We start from the raw sequence: 21,610 nt of genomic DNA, 5'->3' as shown, positions 1-21,610 counted from the left end.
AATTTTTCTGTTTGTTTTCCCATCATCACCAGGCTGAGTGGGTCAGATGGTTTAGGCGCTCGCCTTTTGGCCCCAACTTGGCAAGTTTGAATATGGCTCAGTCTGTAGGTATTTGAGTGTGCAATTATATGTCAGCCTCATGTAGGTAGATGTACTGGCACATAAGAATTCCTGTGGGACTAAATTCCACTGCCTTGGCTACTCCAAAATCCGTGAAAAGGCAGTTAGTGGGATGTAAAGCAAATAACTATTATTATATGTTTTTTTCTCACCTTCTGCAAGTATACTCCACAAATAATTGAATTTTTCCAGAACTTCTAATGGCCTTCCATTTACTTAAATATTCTCTCTTCTTCCTTCTCTATTACCTCTCGTCCCCACTACTATCGTACACATCTCTGCACTTATTTTATTCTATATTCCTCTATTGCCTGATTCAATACAGTAACTTGTTCTTGAACTTCCATTTCATCTTCTCCCCATATACAGTGTCATCTGCAAAGAATAAGGCCTTTGTCTCCTTGCTTCCCATTTTTTGTAGTATACTCTTTTGGATTTCATCCATGACTGTAATGAAGAGTGGACGGGATAATACACATCCCTGTTGAAGTTCTGAATCAGTTTGTTTATCCTATCGTAGATTTCATACTGCTTGCTCAGTTTTCATATATGGCTTTGATAATTTGTTCTGCTCTTTCTGCCTTCATTTTTTTTCAATGTATTCATGACCATTTGCTTTGGTACACTGTCACTTGCCTTCTCAATATCTATAAATATCATCACTAAATCCTGCCTGAACTCCCAATCTTTTCTCTATTACGTTCCTTAGATTGAACAAATTGTAAAACAGTGTGAAGTCTGTCACTTTAGTGTGGATAGTAACTGGTGCTGAGAAAAACAGTGTTGAAACCTTTGAAATGTGGTGTTATCAGAAGTTGTGGAAGATCAGATGGATAGAACATGTCTCAGATAAAGAGATAGTGAATTGGCTTGATGAGAGGAGAACGGTTTGTGAGAATTTGATCCTAAGAACGAAAAGTTTGATTCAACAATTCTCAAGGCATCAGGAATTGTTCAGTTAGTTTCAGTTAGTTACTTTGAATTCTTAAATTGAAAACTCATCTTGCTGTGGTTTCATTTCTATGCAAAAGTGCATGATTGCAATATCATCCATCTTGTAAAACTGGGGGTTGTTGGCTATGATCACGATATATTCAATCATGTTAAGTTAGATGTCCTTCTAGAAGTAATCACTGTATTGACAGTCATTTAAAACTGGAGGTCCTTGGCTATGATCATAGTATCAGTCTGATATATTGTTGCTCTATACATACGATCACAATATCAACAGTCATGTAAAGTTTGAGGTTTTTGCTATGATCATGATATTGACAATCATGTAATATTACAGGCTTGTTACTTAGTCTGTTGGAAATAACCTAGATAATAATGACAGAAAAACCATAATATAATTTCCTGGCCTGTTTTTCAGTGCAGGGTCATTGGAAGTAATCAACAATCCCAATACCTTCTAACTACTTCACTTGCAGTGTGAAATGGACCTGGAAACAAAGATCAAAGAGGAACCAGCCTGGTCTGAAGGAACAGGAAATGCTTCACTTGTAAGTCTCATTCCAGATAACTTTATAGAGATCAGAATTTAACACTTAGTAGGTGAATAAATTTGGCAGGGGCAAAATTTACTATGTGCTTACCCAATATTAACACCAGCAGTCATCATTTTCAGCATGACCATTTAGGCATGTTATGTTTCTTCAGCTGGTTTTAAGCAGAATCGTAGCTGTTGTGACCAAGTCCTTGCACTCACAACATGCATTGAAGCAGGATTTCAGCAAAAGTTGAAAACCTCTGCTGTTTTTCTGGATCTTTCTGCTGCTTATGACACGGCTTAGAGAGAAGGGCTGCTGTATAAACTTCTTCAGGTATTACCATGCAAAACCACGGTACAATTAATTGGAAACATGCTGAATAATAGACTCTTTCAGGTTGTTCTAGGGAATAGGACTAGCAAGCTGAGAAGATTGAACAATGGTCTCCCTCAAGGAGCAGTCTTGGCTCCTCTCCTATTCAATATGTATATATCAGATTTGCCACCAACGAAATCTAGAAAATTTTGCTATGCTGATGATATAGCTTTAGGTACAAGTCATAGTAACCTGAAAGAAACGGAGAACATTTTAACTGACGACCTTTCCATTCTTAGTGACTATTTTCGGAAATGGAGACTCCAACCAAACACCAGCAAAACTGAGGTGTCCTGCTTTCACCTATATAACAAAATGGCAACCCGTACTCTCCAAGTGTCTTTTAACGGTAAGGTCCTCGGACACAATAATTATCTAAGTACTTAGGTATAACATTAGATCTGACACTCTCCTTCGGGCAACATCTAGTAAATACAGCAGCAAAGATTAGGAGTCGTAACAACATTCTGCAGAAGTTGTGTGGTACAACCTGCGGTGTTTCTGTAACTACCTTGAGATGTTCTGCCCTTGGTTTAGTTTTCTCTGTGGCAGAATATTGTGCCCCTGTGTGGATCAACAGCTGCCATGTGAATCTTGTGTACACTCAACTCAACAACACAGTGAAGATTATTTCAGGTGTAATAAGATCAACTTCTACCCACTGGCTTCCTGTCTTGAGCAACATCATGCCTCCTTCATTCCGTAGAGCACAAGCACTCTTGAGAGAATACACCAAGATAAATGAGAACCCTGACTTGGCTATCCACTCCAATATTCCTAACCTTCAGAGGAACCAGCTGAAATCTAGACATCCGCCAGTTTTCGCTCAGAAGCTCACAGAAGACAATTTCAACCCCTATGCCCAATGGAAGGAAGATTGGATCTCAAAAAAGGTGAACATCTCTGGCCTTTCTTCCCACCTAATTCGAGGTCTGATCTCCCAAGAAGAACTTGGACCATCCTTAATAGGACTTGATGTGGTCATGGTGTCTGTGCTGCATCCCTGTATAAATGGGGAAAGAGACAATGCGCCGAGTGTGACTGGGGTGCTCCTTTTCAAACCATCGAATATATTTTAAAGGAGTGTAGCAGAAGAGCCTACCCTGTAGATTGGTTTGATTTTCTAGAGGCCAATACAGAGGCTCTAGAATGGATAACATCTTTGGACATTAAAATATAATGTACTTGCTTTCTTGTTTCTGTATATATGTAAATATGCCATACGATAAATAAATAAATAAATAAAATCTGGAATTATGTGACAGTGCACTACACAAGGCTGCCAACACTGAGGAACTACAAACAGCAGTATTGATGTATATATTTGGGTCTGGTTAGTGACAAAATCAGTGTTCATGGGTAAGCAAATAGGTTCTGGTGGCATAAGCCCCGGATTAGGGTCACAGTGTGGCCAATTGGCTTCTAGCATTTACTAGGGAGACAGCAGTGCATTGTATTCCTCTGTGGCTCTGGCAGCAATGCATCGGCCTCTCACTGCTGAGTTCCGTGGTTCAAATCCCGTTCTCTCCATGTGAGATTTGTGCTGGACAAAGCAGAGGCGTGACAGGTTTATCTCTGGGTACTCAGGTTCTTCCTGTCATCTTTTATTCCAGCAACACTCTCCAATATAATTTCATCTATCAGTCATTATCATTGCCGTAGAGGAGTGCAACAAGCTTTGGCACCAGGCACAACTCCTATCATCGCCACAAAATGGGGGTTCATTCATTCCATCCCTGAGCTGGTCAGAGAATGGAAAACAGGTTGCAGGTTTTCATTTTCACAGCAATGCATTTTATGTTTGACTTATTTCCTGTATCTCCTACGTGGAGCATAGGTGATCAATGAACTTCTGCCACCGGACTCTGTTCTGCGCCATAGTCGTGATCTCTGTCCAGGTCTTCCCTCCTTTTTCCAACCCTTCTGCTATTACACTCCTCCTCCATGTGTTTCTTGGTCTGCCTCTTCTCCTGCTACCTTGTGGGTTCCATTCCAGGGCTTGTCTTGCTATGTTGTCTTTATCTCACCGTAATGTATGCCCGATCCACTTCCATTTTCTACGACGCATCTCAACATCAATGGGTGTTTGATGGGTTTTTTTTTTCCACAGTTCTTCATTGGAGATTACTTGTGGCTACCATATCCTTAGGATATTCCTCAAACTTCTGTTCACAAATGTTTGAAGTCTGCTAATCAGTTGTTTGGTAGTCTTAGATGTTTCACACCCATAGAGCAGTACTGACTTGATATTTGTATTGAAGATGCGTAGTTTGGTATAGGTGTTAAGTTCCCTTGATTTCCAGATTGGTCTCAACATTGCAAATGCTCCTTTAGCCTTATTTATTCTATTTCCTATATCCTCTATAGTTCCTCCCTGAGGGGTGACTATACTTCCCAGGTAGCAAAACTGGTTGACTTGTTCAATCTCTTGGTTTCCTATAAATAATAGTGCCTTGTTTCAGTTATTATAACGCATCTCCTTGGTTTTCTTTCCATTTATCTTCAATCCCACCTCTGATGCTTTGGTTTTAAAATCATTCAGCTTTGCTTCCATATCCTTAAAACTGTTGGCTAGCAAACACAAGTCATCTGCAAAGTCCAAGTCCTCCAACCTGCCTGTCAGTCCCCATTGGATTCCTCTTCGGCGATTCATTGCCTTCTTCATCAAAAGATCCAGCACCATCAGGAATAGTATAGGTGACAGCAAACAGCCTTGCTTAACTCCTGTGTTTACTGGGATGGGCTGAGACAACATCCCCTGATGTAAAACTTGAGTCTGTAGTTCTCATACATTTCTTGGGTTACCTTTATAATTTTCCTTGGAATCCCAAACTCTTTCATGGCTTTCCACATCTTCTTCCTCATTACACTATCAAATGCCTTTTCAAAGTTTACAAATAGTAGATACAGTGACGACTGCAGCCCCGTGGATTGTTCTATAAATATGCGCAGTGTGTTGATCTGGTCCATACAGGAGTTACCTTCTCTAAATCCTGCTTGTACTTTCCTCAGTCTTGAGTTAACTCGCTTTTTGATCCTTTCTAAAATTATTCGTGAGAGTACCTTACATGGCATCGAAAGGAGGGTAGTCCCTCTCCAGTTATCGCATTCTAATAAATCTCCTTTCTTCGGAAGCTTAATCAACAATCCTTTCTTCCAATCTGTGGTTATCTTCTCTTCTTCCGAAATCTTCTTGACTCAAGTACCCACATCCACTTTCAAGGCCTCCGGTGCGATATTGTCCATACCCGCCGCTTTGGCATTCTTTAGTTGTTTAATGGTCCTTTGGATCTCTGTTCTTGATGGTGGTTCTGTACTGATAGCAACATCTTCCTGCTCTTCTACGGTCATCACCTCTGTCTCCTCTTCCTCGATTGTTTCACGATTCAAGATCTCCAGAAAGTGTTCTCCCCATCTTTCTAGTTGTTCTTTTTGTGTGGACAATAATCTCCCATCTTTGGCTTTCACCGGCTTGTCAGATATAGAAAACTTTCCTGTTGGTCTCTTGGTAATGTGGTAAAGGGTCTTACTATCATTCTTCTGTGCTGCCGTCTCAGCTTGTGTTGCAAGATTATTAATAGCATTTTATGTTTGATAGTCGTAAAAAGTTCAATGAAAGTTTTGTGTTTGATCGTGAAGGAGCCTTTGTTAGGTCTAGCTAGTGACAAAGTCATGATAGGCAGTGTCTCAAAATCAAGGCTTCAGTGCTTTTCATATGCTAAGTACCCATTGATTGACTGTCTAGTGCTTTTCTTTACTGTTGTTGGTTATTGGTATGGCTTTCTGAAGGTGGTATGGTTTTCTTTATTCTGCATGCTCTGCTAAAAGTATCTTTGTGGGATTGACATCATTTCATTTTATGTCAGCCAATTGCAATGCTACTAGCTGCTGAACTGATGGTTAATGGTGGGTGCTAGATTCAATTAGGTTATGGCTGGTAAGTGCCTGGCTATCATAGTTTACCCTACCTGCGTCCAGGATGACGTAAAGAGTTCCTGGTCAACTTCTCAGGGATATGTTATCATTTTATCAAATTTTTACATGGGATCCAAGAAAGATCTTCTTCCTGTTACAAACAAAATATTATTCCATCAATCGTAACCCTGCTGTATGGACGTCTCCATATGGCATATCTAGGCAATGTGTCAGTACCGAAAATCAAAAACCTTAATTCTATCTTAATCTATGATAATCCTTATAAATAAAAAAAACACAATTAATCCTATTTATACTTATTTATTAAATATAATAACTTGAATTTGAAAAAAGAAAAAATATGGGAAGAGAACAGTGTGCTGCTGTACGTCTCATATTCTCTGATGAAGTAAACATCCACTGAAAATGTACACTAGTCCTTCGTATTTACATTTCATCTGCATTATAGTCATATCTGAAATAGGTTCGTTTATCTAAAATGGGTCAGTCATTCTCTAAATCTGACACTTCTCATCATTTTAATCTACTTTCTTCATTCAATCTTTGATCTACTCCTCTGTTAGAAAATTGGAGTTTAACATTGCAAGTAAAATGCCCTCATAATGTATAATCTATTTAGATTGATCAAAATCTGAACTGATCTACATCACATATGAATATGAATCTAATCATTTATCATCTTTATTATATGAAATTTTATTATCTGAAACCCTATCACCTGTTATTTTATTACTTGTAATATTATTTGTTATCTGCTTGTCTGGTATCTTATTATGACTTTAATTGAATTTTGGGTTTCGGGATGCTAAATAAGTTTCTCATATACAGCAATTATTCGCTGTCATAAAGCTATCATTGCCAAATGAAATATATTCGCAAATATTCTTGATGTTTTAAAATCATATATCACATTAGCAAACATTAATATGCCATTAACCATAAATTAGCATTAGAATCTAAAATTGTCCCAATATGTATTTTGCTTTCATCTTTGGTAAATTATACATTCATCTCTATAGTTATTCAGTAGTGCCATTTACTGTACTGGATCGTGACCTCAGTCTTAAGTTTATTAGGGAAGGGGAAACTCTAAACATGTTGTTTATTCCAACTACAAATCCTTGTTTCAACATCTATTAACAAATACGTAAGATATCAGCTGACTACTGTTCATTACTACAAGATTTTATTTAATATGGGACTCAGCTGTGAGCATACTCGTCTATTCACTTCTGGACACAAACCTTGCAATACAATGATTACTCAACTACGATCCTGCTCTCATATGCCATTTCATTTTTCAATGCCCCCTTCTTTTTTATAGTGCTTGACGTATATATATTTGTATCACTACATTTTCTTAAATACTCAGTTCAAATCTATGTCATCTTAGTCACAACTCTTCTCATCTCAAATCTTCTTAAAAATCTCTCATTCATTACACTATTAACCTTCCCTCGATGATATTGCAACTGTTTTTGCCCATAATTCATATAGGATCTAATTCCTCTTTGCATTATATACTTTTAGTCATATCTGTCAATATACACTGACTGACAGAGCAAATGCAACACCAAGAAGGAGTGGTCAGAACTTTATGCCAATTGCAGGGTAGACTGACGTCACTTAGGTATGCTCATGATATGAAATGCGCCGCTGTGCTGCGCACGTAGCGAACGATAAATGGGACACGGCGTTGGCGAATGGCCCACTTCGTACCGTGGTTTCTCAGCCGACAGTCATTGTAGAACGGGTTGTCATGTGCCACAGGACACGTGTATAGCTAAGAATGCCAGGCCGCCGTCAACGGAGGCATTTCCAGCAGACAGACGACTTTACGAGGGGTATGGTGATCGGGCTTAGAAGGGCAGGTTGGTCGCTTCGTCAAATCGCAGCCGATACCCATAGGGATGTGTCCACGGTGCAGCGCCTGTGGCGAAGATGGTTGGCGCAGGGACATGTGGCACGTGCGAGGGGTCCAGGCGCAGCCCGAATGACGTCAGCACGCGAGGATCGGCGCATTCGCCGCCAAGCGGTGGCAGCCCCGCACGCCTCGTCAACCGCCATTCTTCAGCATGTGCAAGACACCCTGGCTGTTCCAATATCGACCAGACGAATTTCCCGTCGATTGGTTGAAGGAGGCCTGCACTCCCGGCGTCCGCTCAGAAGACTACCATTGACTCCACAGCATAGACGTGCACGCCTGGCATGGTGCCGGGCTAGAGCGACTTTGATGAGGGAATGGCGGAACGTCGTGTTCTTCGATGAGTCACGCTTCTGTTCTGTCAGTGATAGTCACCGCAGACGAGTGTGGCGTCAGCGTGGAGAAAGGTCAAATCCGGCAGTAACTGTGGAGCGCCCTACCGCTAGACAACGCGGCATCATGGTTTGGGGCGCTATTGCGTATGATTCCACGTCACCTCTAGTGCATATTCAAGGCACGTTAAATGCCCACCGCTACGTGCAGCATGTGCTGCGGCCGGTGGCACTCCCGTACCTTCAGGGGCTGCCCAATGCTCTGTTTCAGCAGGATAATGCCCGCCCACACACTGCTCGCATCTCCCAACAGGCTCTACGAGGTGTACAGATGCTTCCGTGGCCAGCGTACTCTCCGGATCTCTCACCAATCGAACACGTGTGGGATCTCATTGGACGCCGTTTGCAAACTCTGCCCCAGCCTCGTACGGACGACCAACTGTGGCAAATGGTTGACAGAGAATGGAAAACCATCCCTCAGGACACCATCCGCACTCTTATTGACTCTGTACCTCGACGTGTTTCTGCGTGCATCGCCGCTCGCGGTGGTCCTACATCCTACTGGGTCGATGCCGTGCGCATTGTGTAACCTGCATATCGGTTTGAAATAAACATCAATTATTCGTCCGTGCCGTCTCTGTTTTTTCCCCAACTTTCATCCCTTTCGAACCACTCCTCCTTGGTGTTGCATTGTCACTGTCAGTCAGTGTACATGCCTCCTAAAACAATCTACATTTCACACAGCATGTATCCTCCTCAAGACTTTCTGAAATATGACAGAATCACCCTTCCATATGACTTGGGATCTTATATTCATACACAGTACACTCTTTTATGGCATTAACACAATCATGGCTGAGGTTAGAGTTTACTTAAAATGAATGTCACTTCCTACCAATATACATATGGACTAGCACAAATAACATTCATCAGTTTACCTGACATAAATTAGTTTCTGTAAGTCATGTTTGGCACCCAGACTAAATATAACTGGCAATTGAAATATAAGGAATATTATCTTCCAAAGTTCCATTGTTAGATGTGCTTGTGAATGGTTTGCTGTTGACAAAGCTCTTGCATTATTGTAGTGATAAAGTATTTGAAACCTATTGAAATTGTTTAATTTTGTGTATGTGTGATACATTTGGTGCTATTTATATATTGGTGTTTAGTGCTTATTGGTAGAAATTGGGAGTAGCGATATTTATTTGAATTGTATAAATAATTCATTTGGTGTCCAGTAGATTACGTTTTCTAGGCTAAGTAGGCTAGCTAGATCTACCTTGTTTCAAATTTAGGTTTAGGAAATACTTTAGGTAATAATATTAACTTTAAAAAATATTTTTAAATATTAGGCTCGTTGGTATAATACTTACAAAGGCAGATTATCATAAGGAGTTGTAACTTTCGCTGCACCTTTTCTGGTATTTTGTACAGATATCCATTCAAACTAACATGAAGGTATTAATTTATTAAATTAAATAACATGATATGCCTGTAAACTTCAATTTACAAACAAAGAGAATACGTGGTAATTTCACTGGATAATTACGGTACTTAACCGTTTCTGGATTGTTGACGATTGTTACTACATGCACATGGTAGTTGTGTAAACAAATACAAAATCAGCTGATTACTTTATTTTGATAATTTGTAGTCTAAGTTCCCTGCATACTTTGTACTTTCCACCTTCGTTTCTTCATCCAGCAAAAGTTAATCAGTTCAAGTCCCTGGTATAGTTTCGACAGAAATTACTGTAGACAACCTCTTATTTATCAGCATTTAAGGATACTTATTCTTCATCCCACGTAGTAGGGAATATAATGGTAATCCACCAGCGTTAAGAATCATATAACCACATTTCAGTTGAGAACTGTAGTGTAGATATGGTATATTTAGATAGTACCGTATCTTGCCTGCTATATTTGTGTGTATCTTTGTGTGTGTATCTTTCGTATGTGTCTATTAGAGCATAGTAATAATTTGTCAAAGCATTTTGCTTGGTTGGTAATCTTTGATTACTGTAGTTCATGCAAATTTCAAATTTGCAAGTTTCATTTCTGTTGTGCTTAGTAGTGACATATAGTACCGGTATTGTAATTAGGATACGTCTGAACTTAGTTTAAAATTATCGTAGTGTACTGTATAGTAGTATACGAGTTGTCTTATTAGAAATTGGCGTGCTGATTTTATTATTGTAAGATATTTGTGTAGTATAGTAGAGGTATCTGTAGAAACTCTCTTACAAAAATTCTGTTGTTGTAATTAGGATAGTCGTAACTGCAGTTTAGAATTGTAGGGTGTTGTAGGATAAAAATAGAGTACAAATAAGTAGTATTGTACCGGGCGAGTTGGCTGTGCACGTTGAGGTGCGCGGCTGTGAGCTTGCATCCGGGAGATAGTAGGTTCGAATCCCACTATCGGCAGCCCTGAAAATGGTTTTCCGTGGTTTCCCATTTTCACACCAGGCAAATGCTGGGGCTGTACCTTAATTGAGGCCACGGCCGCTTCCTTTCAACTCCTAGGCCTTCCCTATCCCATCGTCGCCATAAGACCTATCTGTGTCGGTGCGACGTAAAGCCCCTAGCAAAAAAAATGTAGTATTGTAGTGTAGTCATATCTTAATTACTATATTGTCATGTGATCTTTGAATACTATCCTAGACAGTATTCCCTTTTGTTATTTTTTTACATATAAGTTATTTTATTTTTCCTTTTATTTTTATTTTTTCTGTAAAGCATGGGTAAGGAGTGCAAGTGTAGGAAATGTGGGTGTGGTGAAGTATGAGGGAGGATTTGGAGAGTTTGAGGGAGATAATTAGGATTCTCGCAGAAGACAGGAAGGAAGGTAGGCCTCCCTCAAACAATGTACAGGTTACAGCAGGTGTAAAAGAGGTACGGTAAGGAAAGGGGGGAACTATAGAAGACAGGTGGTCTACTGTTCTAAGGGGAAGGGGATTACTGGAAAAGAGCTCTATTCAGCGTCAGAATTCAGAACAGGTGTCGGTGAGAAATCGTATGAGTCACCGCAGGTAGAACAACAGAGGGAGGATAAGGAACAGGGAACTGTTGCTGAGATGTGTGGAAGTAGGAGGAAGGGAAAAGGTAGGAACAGAAAATGTAGAGTAGAGGATAGTAAAAGACAGTTGGAACAGGGTCATGGGAAGGAGATAAAGGAGGAGGAAGTAGCTTATGCAGCTATCAGGGAAGATAGGGCTGACCAGGAGGGGAGGGGATCAAATGAGGTGGGTAGGGTTGAGGCTCTGGTCATGGGAGATTCCATTATTAGACATTCAGGGAAAGTATGTGGAGGAAAGGGAACCAGGGTAGAGTGTTATCCAGGAATTAGGTTGAGGCAGATGTTGAGGAAAGTAGAAGAGAAGGAGGAGGGGAAAGAGTAGGTGGTAGTGTTTTACGTTGGTACCAACACTGTAAAGCAAGCTGGTATAAGTACCAATATAGTTGGGGATGTGCGTGATCTAGTGAACACAGCACGGGTGAAGTTTAAGGAAGCAGAGATTGTTATCAGTAAAATAGTGTGTAGGAGGGATACGGACTGGAGGGTGATAGGAGATTTAAATAAGACTGTGGAGTGGGTATGTGGGGAAACTGGAAGTGAAAATTCTAGATCCTAATTGGTGGACAGGAGATAGGGGTCTGCGCTCAGATGGCCTTCAATTAAACGGCAGTGGTACGTATAAGTTAGGAAATTTGTTTGGAAGGGTAATACGGAGGTACATTCAGAGAAACAGGGAGGTCTAGGGAGCAGTGATAGCGGTACAGAGACATGGAATCAAGTAGGGATGACATATATTAGTGCTGAACTGTTGAAGTGGTGTAAAGAAAGGAATATAGTTAAGAAATTTAATAGATATATATACTCACCAGATTTTGTAATGGGAGTTGAATCATGGCTGAGAATAATGGATGCAGAAATTTTCTCACGTAACTGGAGTGTGTATCGTAAAGATCGAATAGGAATGTTAGGAGGGGGAGTATTCATTCCACTGAAAGAAGAATTTGTAAGCTTCAAAAAAGGTAAAGATGACAAACATGAAATACTAGGTGTAAGGCTCATTTCTAAAGATAATAGGCAACTTGATATCTTTGGAGTGTATGGTCCAGGAAATTGTAGCTGTGACACAGATTCAGAATTATTTGATAAGATAATCAGCTATGTGGGAAACGAGATGGAAAGGAATGTGATTGTAGCTTGAGATCTGAATTTACCAGATGTCAATTGGGAGGGAAATGCAAATGACAGGTAGCATGACCAACAAATGGCAAAAAGCTAATATGGCAAGGACAGCTGATTCAAAATGTGATGGAACCAACTAGAGGGAAAAATATCCTGGATGTGGTGCTGGTAAAACCAGATGTGCTCTATAGTAATAGACGTTCATGAAGCTGGTTCTTTTTTCCATAGTAGGACTGTTAGGCAGTACCATATGGCTGATAAAGCAGGCATGAGGCAGTTTTTAAACTGTAACTATGATCAGTGGATAACTGTAAATAAAACTGTAAACAGACTCTGGGATGTGTTTAAAGCAATTGTTGAGGAATGTGAAAACAGTTTTGTACTTTTAAAGGTGGTAAGGAATGTTAAAAACCCACCTTATTATAATAGAGAAATAAAGGGACTCAGCAGGAGGTGCAGATTGGAAAGAAATAGAGTTCGAAATGGCTGTGGAAGTAAGGAGAAATGAAGGAACTTAGTAGGAAATTGAATCTAGCGAAGAAGGCAGCTAAGGATAACATGATGGCAAGCATAATTGGCAGTCATACAAATATTTAGTGAAAAATGGAAGGGTATATATAGGTACTTCAAGACAGAAACAGGTTCCAAAAAGGAGTTTCCAGAAATAATTAATGAACAAGGGGAGTGTGTTTGCGAGGGTCTTCAAAAGGCAGAAGTATTCAGTCAGCAGTATGTAAAGATTTTTGGTTACAAGGATAATGTCCAGATAGAGGAGGGGACTAACGCTAAAGAAGTATTATAATTTACATAGGACAAAAATGACATTTGCAATAAGATACAAAAGTTGAAAACTAGAAAAGCGGCTGGAATTGATAAGAATTCTGGTGTTATACTAAAGACAATGGGTTGGGATATAGTACCATATCTGAAGTACTTATTTGATTATTGTTTGGTTCAAGGAGCTATAGCAAATGAATGGAGAGTTGCTATAATAGTCCCTATGTATATAGGAAAGGCTGATAGACATAATGCTGAAAATTACAGGCCACTAAGTGTGACATGCATTGCATGTAAGCTTTGGGAAATCATTATTTCTGATTATATTAGACATGTTTGCAAAATTAAAAACTGGTTCGATAGAAGGCAATTCGGTTTTAGGAAAGGTTATTCCACTGACGCTCAACTTGTAGGATTCCAGCAAGTTATAGCAGATATCTTGGATTCAGGAGGTCAAATGGACTGTATCATGATTTACCTGTCATTTAATAGGGTGGATTGTGGGAGACTACTGGCAAAAATGAGTGCTAAACAAAAGATTGATTGAATGGGTTGCTATATTTCTAGAAAACAGATCTCAGATAATTAGAGAAGGTGAAGCTTTATCTGACCCTGTAATAATTAAGAGGGGAATTCCTTAAGGCAGTATTATTGGACATTTATATATTCTTATATGTATAAATGATATGAGTAAAGAAGTGGAATCAGAAGTAAGGCTTCTTGTGGATGATGTTATTCTGTATAGTGTAATAAGTAAGTTACAAGATTGTGATCAACTGCAAAATGACTGCGGTATTGTTATGAGATGGACAGCAGGCAATTGTATTCTGATAAATGGGGTTAAAAGTCAGGTTGTGAGATTCAAAAATCGGAAAAGTCCTCTCAGTTTTAATTACTGTGTTGATGGGGTGAAATTTTCTTTTAGGGATCATTGTAAGTATCTAGGTTGTAAAATAAGGAAAGGTCTTCATTGGGGTAATCACATAAACGGGATTGTAAATAAAGGGTACAGATCTCTGCACATGGTTATGAGGGTGTGCAGGGGTTGTAGTAAGAATGTAAAGGAGAGGGCATATAAGTCTCTGGTAAGACTCCAACTTGAGTATAGTTCCAGTATATAGGACCCTCACTAGGATTACTTGATTCAAGAACTGGAAAAAATTCAAAGAAAAGCAGCTCTGCTTGTTCTGGGTGATTTCCGACAAAAGAGTAGTGTTACAAAAATGTTGAAACGTTTGGTCTGGGAAAAATTGGGAGAAAGAAGACATGCTGCTTGACTAAGTGGTATATTACAAGTCATTAACCTAATTTTCAGTAAGTTATGTATTGACGACAGTGAATACATACAGTTTACAAAATATTCATTTAATGTTAACCTAGTCAATACTTAGTATTTTGTAAATTGTATGTATTAAGTGGTATATTCCATGCTGTCAGCAGGGAGATGGCGTGGAATGACATTAGCAACCAAATAAGTTTGAGTGGCATCTTTAAAAGTAGGAAAGATCACCATATGAAGATACAGTTGGAATTCAAGAGGACAAATTGGGGCAAATATTAATTTATAGGAAGGGGAGTTAGGGATTGGAATAACTTACCAAGGGAGATGTTCAATAAATTTCCTATTTCTTTGAAATCATTTCAGAAAACGCTAGGAAAACAACAGATAGGGAATCTGGCACCTGGGTTACTGCCCTAAATGCAGATCAGTATTGATTGCTTGATAATACTTTTACGTAGGAAACATTTTGAGGTAGATAATCAGTAATAATGGACGTTATTTTCAAAGTACCACATCAGCTAAGGAGTCCGAATGAATCAGGTGCAGGCTGCATGATGACTGACTCAAAGTCAGAGGAAAGCTTAGGCTGTGAATAGGCGAGATAGGTGTTGCCAAAGTGGGAGCCTTATTTGATTGGCCACATGACCCAATGACATACACATCGTCCACTCCTGACGTAGTGACAATCTGATTCAACTGGTGTTAACCTCATTATTTACAATCGTAAGTTCTAGAAATAAATCTGAAAATTATAACTGAAAATATTACATTCCTTCCTCCTTAAAATCTTGGCTACAACACCAACACCATCTCTACCAACAGTCAAGCCATTACTACTCAGGCATTTAAAACTTCTCATATTCTTGACAAATGTTCTGCTGTATCTGCTCCAGTTACAATAATATCATGTAGGAATGAGGCCACACCTGGTATACCTTGTAATATTTGTTCAATAACTATTTGAAGAATCTCCAGTGCTGACGAGATTCCATAACAAAGATGGTTGTAAGCAAATAAGCCTTTATGTGTACTTATAGTACATAGTTCTTTTTACTTTCTTCTTCTAACCTCAACTGCATGTAAGCTGATGACAAATCTATTTTAGAAAACTGAATTCCCTTTTGTAAGACAGCAAAGATGTCTTCAATTCTAGGTATTGGGTGTCTATCTACTTCTACTGTAGGAAGGGGTTTAAAGTGACCTTAAAATCTCCACAAATACGGCTTTTACCATTCTTTTTTATACCAGAACAATCAGATTCCCATTCGCTTGAAGATACTGGGGAAATAATTTCCTCATCCATTAAACTTTTCAACTCTAGTTCAACCTTTTCTCTTAAAGAATATGGTATTGACCTAGATTTATGGTACTTAGTTACTTCTTCTTCTTCTCTTCTTCTTTCCTAGCCTATTTCAATCCACTGCTGGATATAGGCCTCTTCCATGTGCTTCCATTGTCTTTGGTCTTCAGCCACTTGGAACCAGCGTGTTCCAGCCAACAGCTTTATGTCATCGAGCCATCTCTTCTGGGGTCTTCCAATGCCTCTCTTGTGTCTCCATGGTCTCCAGTGAACAATCCTAGAGGTCCACCTGTTGTAGTCTTGTCGAGCTACGTGCCCTACCCATTGCCATTTTAGTTTTGCTACTCTCTCTAGGATGTCTGTTACATTAGTTCTTCTCCTGATATCCTCTGAATGGATCTTATCCCTAAGGCTGATCCCTAGCATCTGTCCGTCCATGGCTCGTTGTGTTCAGTGAAGCTTGCGAGCACTTTCCTTCGTCAGAGTCATGCTTCCAGACCGTAAGTAGTAACTGGCAGCACGCATATATTATAAACCTTGGTCTTGAGGTTAATTGGAACATCCTTGTTGGTGAGGATGAATCTTAGTTTTCGGAATGCAGTCCAACTCATACCTATTCTGCGAGGAATTTCTGCATGTTGGTTGTCTTTTCCAAGTTTTATCTTGTGTCCAAGATAAATGTACTCAGCGACAGCTTCTATATATTGGTTTCCCATTTTAAGTTGTCGACTTTCTGGGCATGGCATTTTATTAATGTTCATTTCCAAGTCAATCTTAGCAGAAGCAGTTTTTAATTCTTGGATCATGCTTTCCAGCTCATCTAGATTTTCACTTATGAGCACAATGTCATCGGCAAAACGCAGGTGGTTCAAATATAACCCGTTGATTTTTATTCCTTTATTATCCCAATGAAGGGTTTTGAATTAATCTTCCAAGGCAAGGGTAAACAGCTTTGGAGAGATTGTGTCACCTTGTCGAACTCCTTTGCCAACTAGGATTTTATTGGTGATGAGGTCTTCGTCCACTCTGACTACCATTGTTGCTTGATCATAAATGTTTTCCAGAAGCATTATATACCTTGAGTTTATCATGGCATTTTGAAGTGCCTTCATGATTGCCCAAATCTCCACTGAGTCAAAAGCTTTGTTATAATCAATGAAGGCCAGATGAATCTTGATGTTGTACTCAGTGGTTTTCTCAAGAAGGTTTAGTTTTACTGGGTCTCCTTTAAAGCAACCTAATTTACTACTGAATACCTCTGGAAATTCATTAAATAAGTCTTGCACTAATTTAGACTCTGCATTGATTTTTACATTCTGTCGAGTTTACGTTGTTCACACTGCTAGGAATGCTTATAACAACTTGGAGCTCTTTCATCCAATCACGCCCCATGAGGGGATTAGATCCATTACTAATAACTGCACCATCCCGCGTCCAGGTTGACTACACGAGTTTCCAGACTAGCTCTTGATAATACTTTCATCTGCCGAATATTCTTGGGTTGTGAGTTCCGCGTGAGAAAGAACACCGACGGCCTACGGTAAATACCAACCTACGTAGATGAACGTCTTCAACACGCTATTAGTCGGTTACCGTATATTTTTGACACCAAATTTTATCGCAAAAATCAGATTATCGTGGCTTGTCAAGTACACTGAACATGATATCATCATGATCGCAATGAAAATTAATCATTCCAAGCTTATATCTAGTATCTATTCTAAGTAGACATTGAAAGAATTCAATATTACTCTACTCAGCTTTTATTCATAAATTGATTTATGGATGAATTGGAATAAACGTTGATTACCTTGAAAATCATTTATACAGTATAACAGGTATCCTATTCAATCAGTTTCTCAATCATATATTGATGTTGTCTTGAAGAAATAGGTTTGGGAAAACCTCTGATAAATAAATAAAATAATGAACTTAGGCCTTATTCATCTGACTCATAATCTTAGCCTATCGAAAAATTGTATTATAACTAAGTAGTTTCCAAGGAATTCAAATGAAAGGAAAAATAATTAAATTACATAATAAGTAAAATTACTCAACATAATTGAAAAAGTTGGATAATTGCAATAATTATAATTATTATAATGTTTGTAATGAATGAATTATTTGGATGCATCCGAAAGTTCTAAGTAAAATAAACTATATTCCTACTATATACAATTCAAATTAAAGTTCAATTGGAAAATGAGGAAAACGCAAAGAAAATGGCCAATAATTAATCACTCAATTAATTAATTAATTAATTAAGATCTGGAATCTCTGAATATTATACTAAGTTGCTTCTCGAAATCATCAAGATTCAATTGCCTGAATTAAATTCACATACAATTACAGAAATGTATATCACTCGGTTGAAAACAGTTCATCTCAATGTCCACGCACAGTAGAAAAATCGTGTGAAAAGATTACTGTCTGATTCTTAGGTATCTACTCTATTCGGAGTTTCAATTTGTTCAATGTTTCATATTTTGTACCAACTAGCCTCCATATAAGCAAAACTAAGTCCATTTTAAGTCGTAAGCATCTTCAAATTATTTCCATCGTAAGGATTACATTGCTAAATTATTCAATTATTTCTTTAATTCATGGTTAAATTTCAGCTAAAGTGCGTATATGACTTACCATAACATTTCCAAGTATATTACGATTAATATTCCAACGAAATACCATGTGTGGAAAAACTGACACATAGGAAGACTCTATCCTCATCTGAAATCCACATATGAAAGTCTAAGTTACCAGTGATGTCTAATATTGCTCCAAAAGAAAATAAATAAATCGTAAGCTGACTTGCCGTAAGTGAGAATACATGAAAACATTCGTAGTTATGTCAGTGAAGGTCTAAATGTTTACGTAAGTGATCTCTCGGCTCTTCGAAGATCCTACTTATTCAATTAATTCTTTAGTGATGGCATTAAGATCGTATCCTAAACTGTATCATATATATATATTAGGGAATAAAATAGTAATCAGAAACAGTACGTTTCACCTCCGACACCTTAGCATGTGCAACCCACACATACTACCATTTCTCGAAGAAATACTATGACCGACACCTTAAATAATAGTAACTATCACCATTAAAATACACTAGCAACTCATATGCTAACTATATTCATTATTTAACACTTCCATTATCGCGTAGCATTTACAATTGAAGCACTCATTCCATCAAAACACAACATATGTACTATCACCTGCACATATATATATTCATTACCATTACTGTCATAGTATCAAATAAATAGTACACTGTAACCTTAAAATTGTGCCATCAAATTTCCTTGTAATACTCCCTAAATACGATCTTTACGCTTGCTCTTAGTTAAAACCATCATGCATATAAATATTAGGTTCCTCATAATACTCTAATATTTCACTGACAACAAATTATGAAAAATATCAATCACTTCTCCACTCTCATATTGACAGATTTACGAACGGCATTTCACTGGTGCTTTAACGCCTATGTTTGGAATTTACGGTAACTTTGGATGAATACCTATTTCCTTGTGAACACACACACGTATATTAATTACGCACACAAAATGTTACTACATATATTATACATTAACCCAAAGAATAAGGTTTTCTACTTACGATACGACTTAAATGGGGACTTATCTTTGCTTATTGGATCTGGCTTCCATTTCGCTGTTGATCGTCATGGGATGGTAGGTCTTGCTCCCTGGTTCGGCTTAAGTAATAAGGAATCATCTCGTCATCACAGCTGACTACTATCCTCCTGGATCATCCATCTCGTCAAGCGTTACCATAGCCAGAGTAGTCCTCGCCTCAGCTTCTTAGAACATCATGACGGCCTTCATTGCATCAAGGACAGAATAATACAAGGCATTAGTGGATTTATACATGGTAATCTGCTTAGTAATGCTAATGTGGTCAGTATATTTGTTTTCTGTTCCGCTTAATTTGCCTACAAGACTCTAAATATCATCTTGTTTCAAACTGCCTTGCTCGCCGAAACGTTATGAATTTTATGTGCTTTAAGGATTGCACTCTGTTCCGTCTACTTCAGTTCTCTTGATGTTATGCAGTATCGGGCAAATAAAATGTTCCGAGCCCAACCGTGACGTAGTGAAGCTCCAACTTGACGTTTCTTATCAGCTGGTCTCTTATCTCACGTATATGTCAATTACAGCTGGTGTTCGACGGGTTATCGTGGACTTGATCTTATCTCTAACAGTAGACTAAACTCTCCAATTATTACTGGGTTTCTTTACGCGATTCCGTCTTTCTTGGTGTAGTGCTCAATTAAGAATCCTTTCCTCTAATGGAAGATTTTTTTTTCAATAATGGATTTAAATAATCCGCTCTCGTCATTCTTTCGCACTGCCTTCTAAAAAAAAATTCCTTCTGTGATTTGCCGGTTGAATTTATCATCTCTTCAGTTCGTACAGCTGTTAATTGTTTTTATTCTGACCCGCTAATAGCCGAAGCGCCATTTTTGTTCCAAATATAGTAACTATAGAACGGTGAAATGGCACATTTACTCCTCCCACGTTGACTTAAATATATGGCTTGCTATATATTTATCCTATATATTTCTAAGATCATAAATGGGACTTTTCACTGTTCACAGTTAAAATTTTGAGAGCATTACTGTAAGTTTTTTTTAAATGGATTAGTTCGTTCTTCTCATAAGCCATTCCACTTCTCATTCCTTATTTAACTACGTCATTTGACGGATCCTAATTCCTTTGTTCCTTGTAATATAACTTAATATTTGCCGCATTGTGTATTCCTTTACTTCTACCATTCAGATCGTGAACTTCATAAGCGTTGTTTCCAAATGACCGATGTATAACAAATGGTCCATCGAATAAATGTATGAACTTTGCAAATATTTTAGTGGATACGTTCGAGATTGCTGGCTTCTTTACTAATATAAGGTCGCCTTTCCTCAATTCAGGATGGAACTTCTTGTGTCGTATCCTCCTCAGTCTCCTTTGGGATTGTTTATATAGCCTCTCCCGAACTAGTTGGTTCAGCTTATCTTGGTCTAAGCTTGGTTCGGTAGGTAACTGAATTATCTTGTCCCATGGTCTCTCAGGTTTAATGTTGTAATGAATAACCTTTGGAATTTGGCCGCTGGATTCGTGGACAGTGTTATTAATACTTTCTTCAATTTTCTCAAGGACATCTATCCACTTCCAGTGTTGCTTGGAACAGTATATCCGGCAAAATTTGGCTATTTCTTTCATATATCTTTCGACGGGGTTGGATGCTGGATGTCTTATTGAACATAGAACATGTTTAATTCCCATCTCTTCCATAGCCTCTTTAAATTGAAGTGATGTAAACTGAGTTCCTCTGTCGGACAACAGTCTCTCGGGTTTTCCCATGTTAGGCAAAATATGTTTAATTAGACGTCGTATTACTTGTTTCGAATTAGCACGCTGTATTGGTTGAAGTGATACATACTTTGAGAAAACGTCCATAACTACCACGATGAATTTATTTCCTTTCTTAGCGGTAGGAAGCTTGCCAAATATGTCGATAGCATATAGCTCTCTGGCTTTGTGTGGTATTATGGCCCTTGGTTCATGCCTTATCAGACAATTACCTTGTTTCACTTTCTGGCAAATATCACAAGTTCTTACAATACTCCTTATAGTTCTTCTATTTCCTTTCCAAGTAAATTTTTCTAAGATGACTTGAGTTACTTTCTCCATACTGCCATGTCCTGTGATTCGATGTACGTGCCAGACCACTTCTCTATATAATACTGAAGGTAATACAATGCGTACTTTCTCTTGATCTTTACCTGTTTTAGCCATGAGCATACCCTGTTCGATGCTGTATACTCTTGATATTTTCGACCTTGCCTCAGAATCGCAA

General features: G+C 38.5%; 1 protein-coding gene across 1 annotated transcript in view; it reads left to right on the top strand.

The window, feature by feature from the left end:
- Window positions 1–21,610, top strand: part of LOC137501026 (zinc finger protein 236-like) — a 134,309-nt gene that overhangs the window by 1,893 nt on the left and 110,806 nt on the right. The window contains exon 2 of the mRNA XM_068227880.1: window positions 1,493–1,622. Coding sequence (XP_068083981.1) covers window positions 1,557–1,622 — 66 coding nt within the window. The 5' untranslated portion in view covers window positions 1,493–1,556. The remainder of the gene's footprint in view (window positions 1–1,492; window positions 1,623–21,610) is intronic.

Source organism: Anabrus simplex, chromosome 5 (assembly GCF_040414725.1).
Source record: "Anabrus simplex isolate iqAnaSimp1 chromosome 5, ASM4041472v1, whole genome shotgun sequence".
Classification (NCBI taxonomy): Eukaryota; Metazoa; Arthropoda; class Insecta; order Orthoptera; family Tettigoniidae; genus Anabrus; species Anabrus simplex.
Note: the sequence above shows the minus strand (reverse complement) of the source record. Positions and strands in the feature narration are given on the sequence as shown.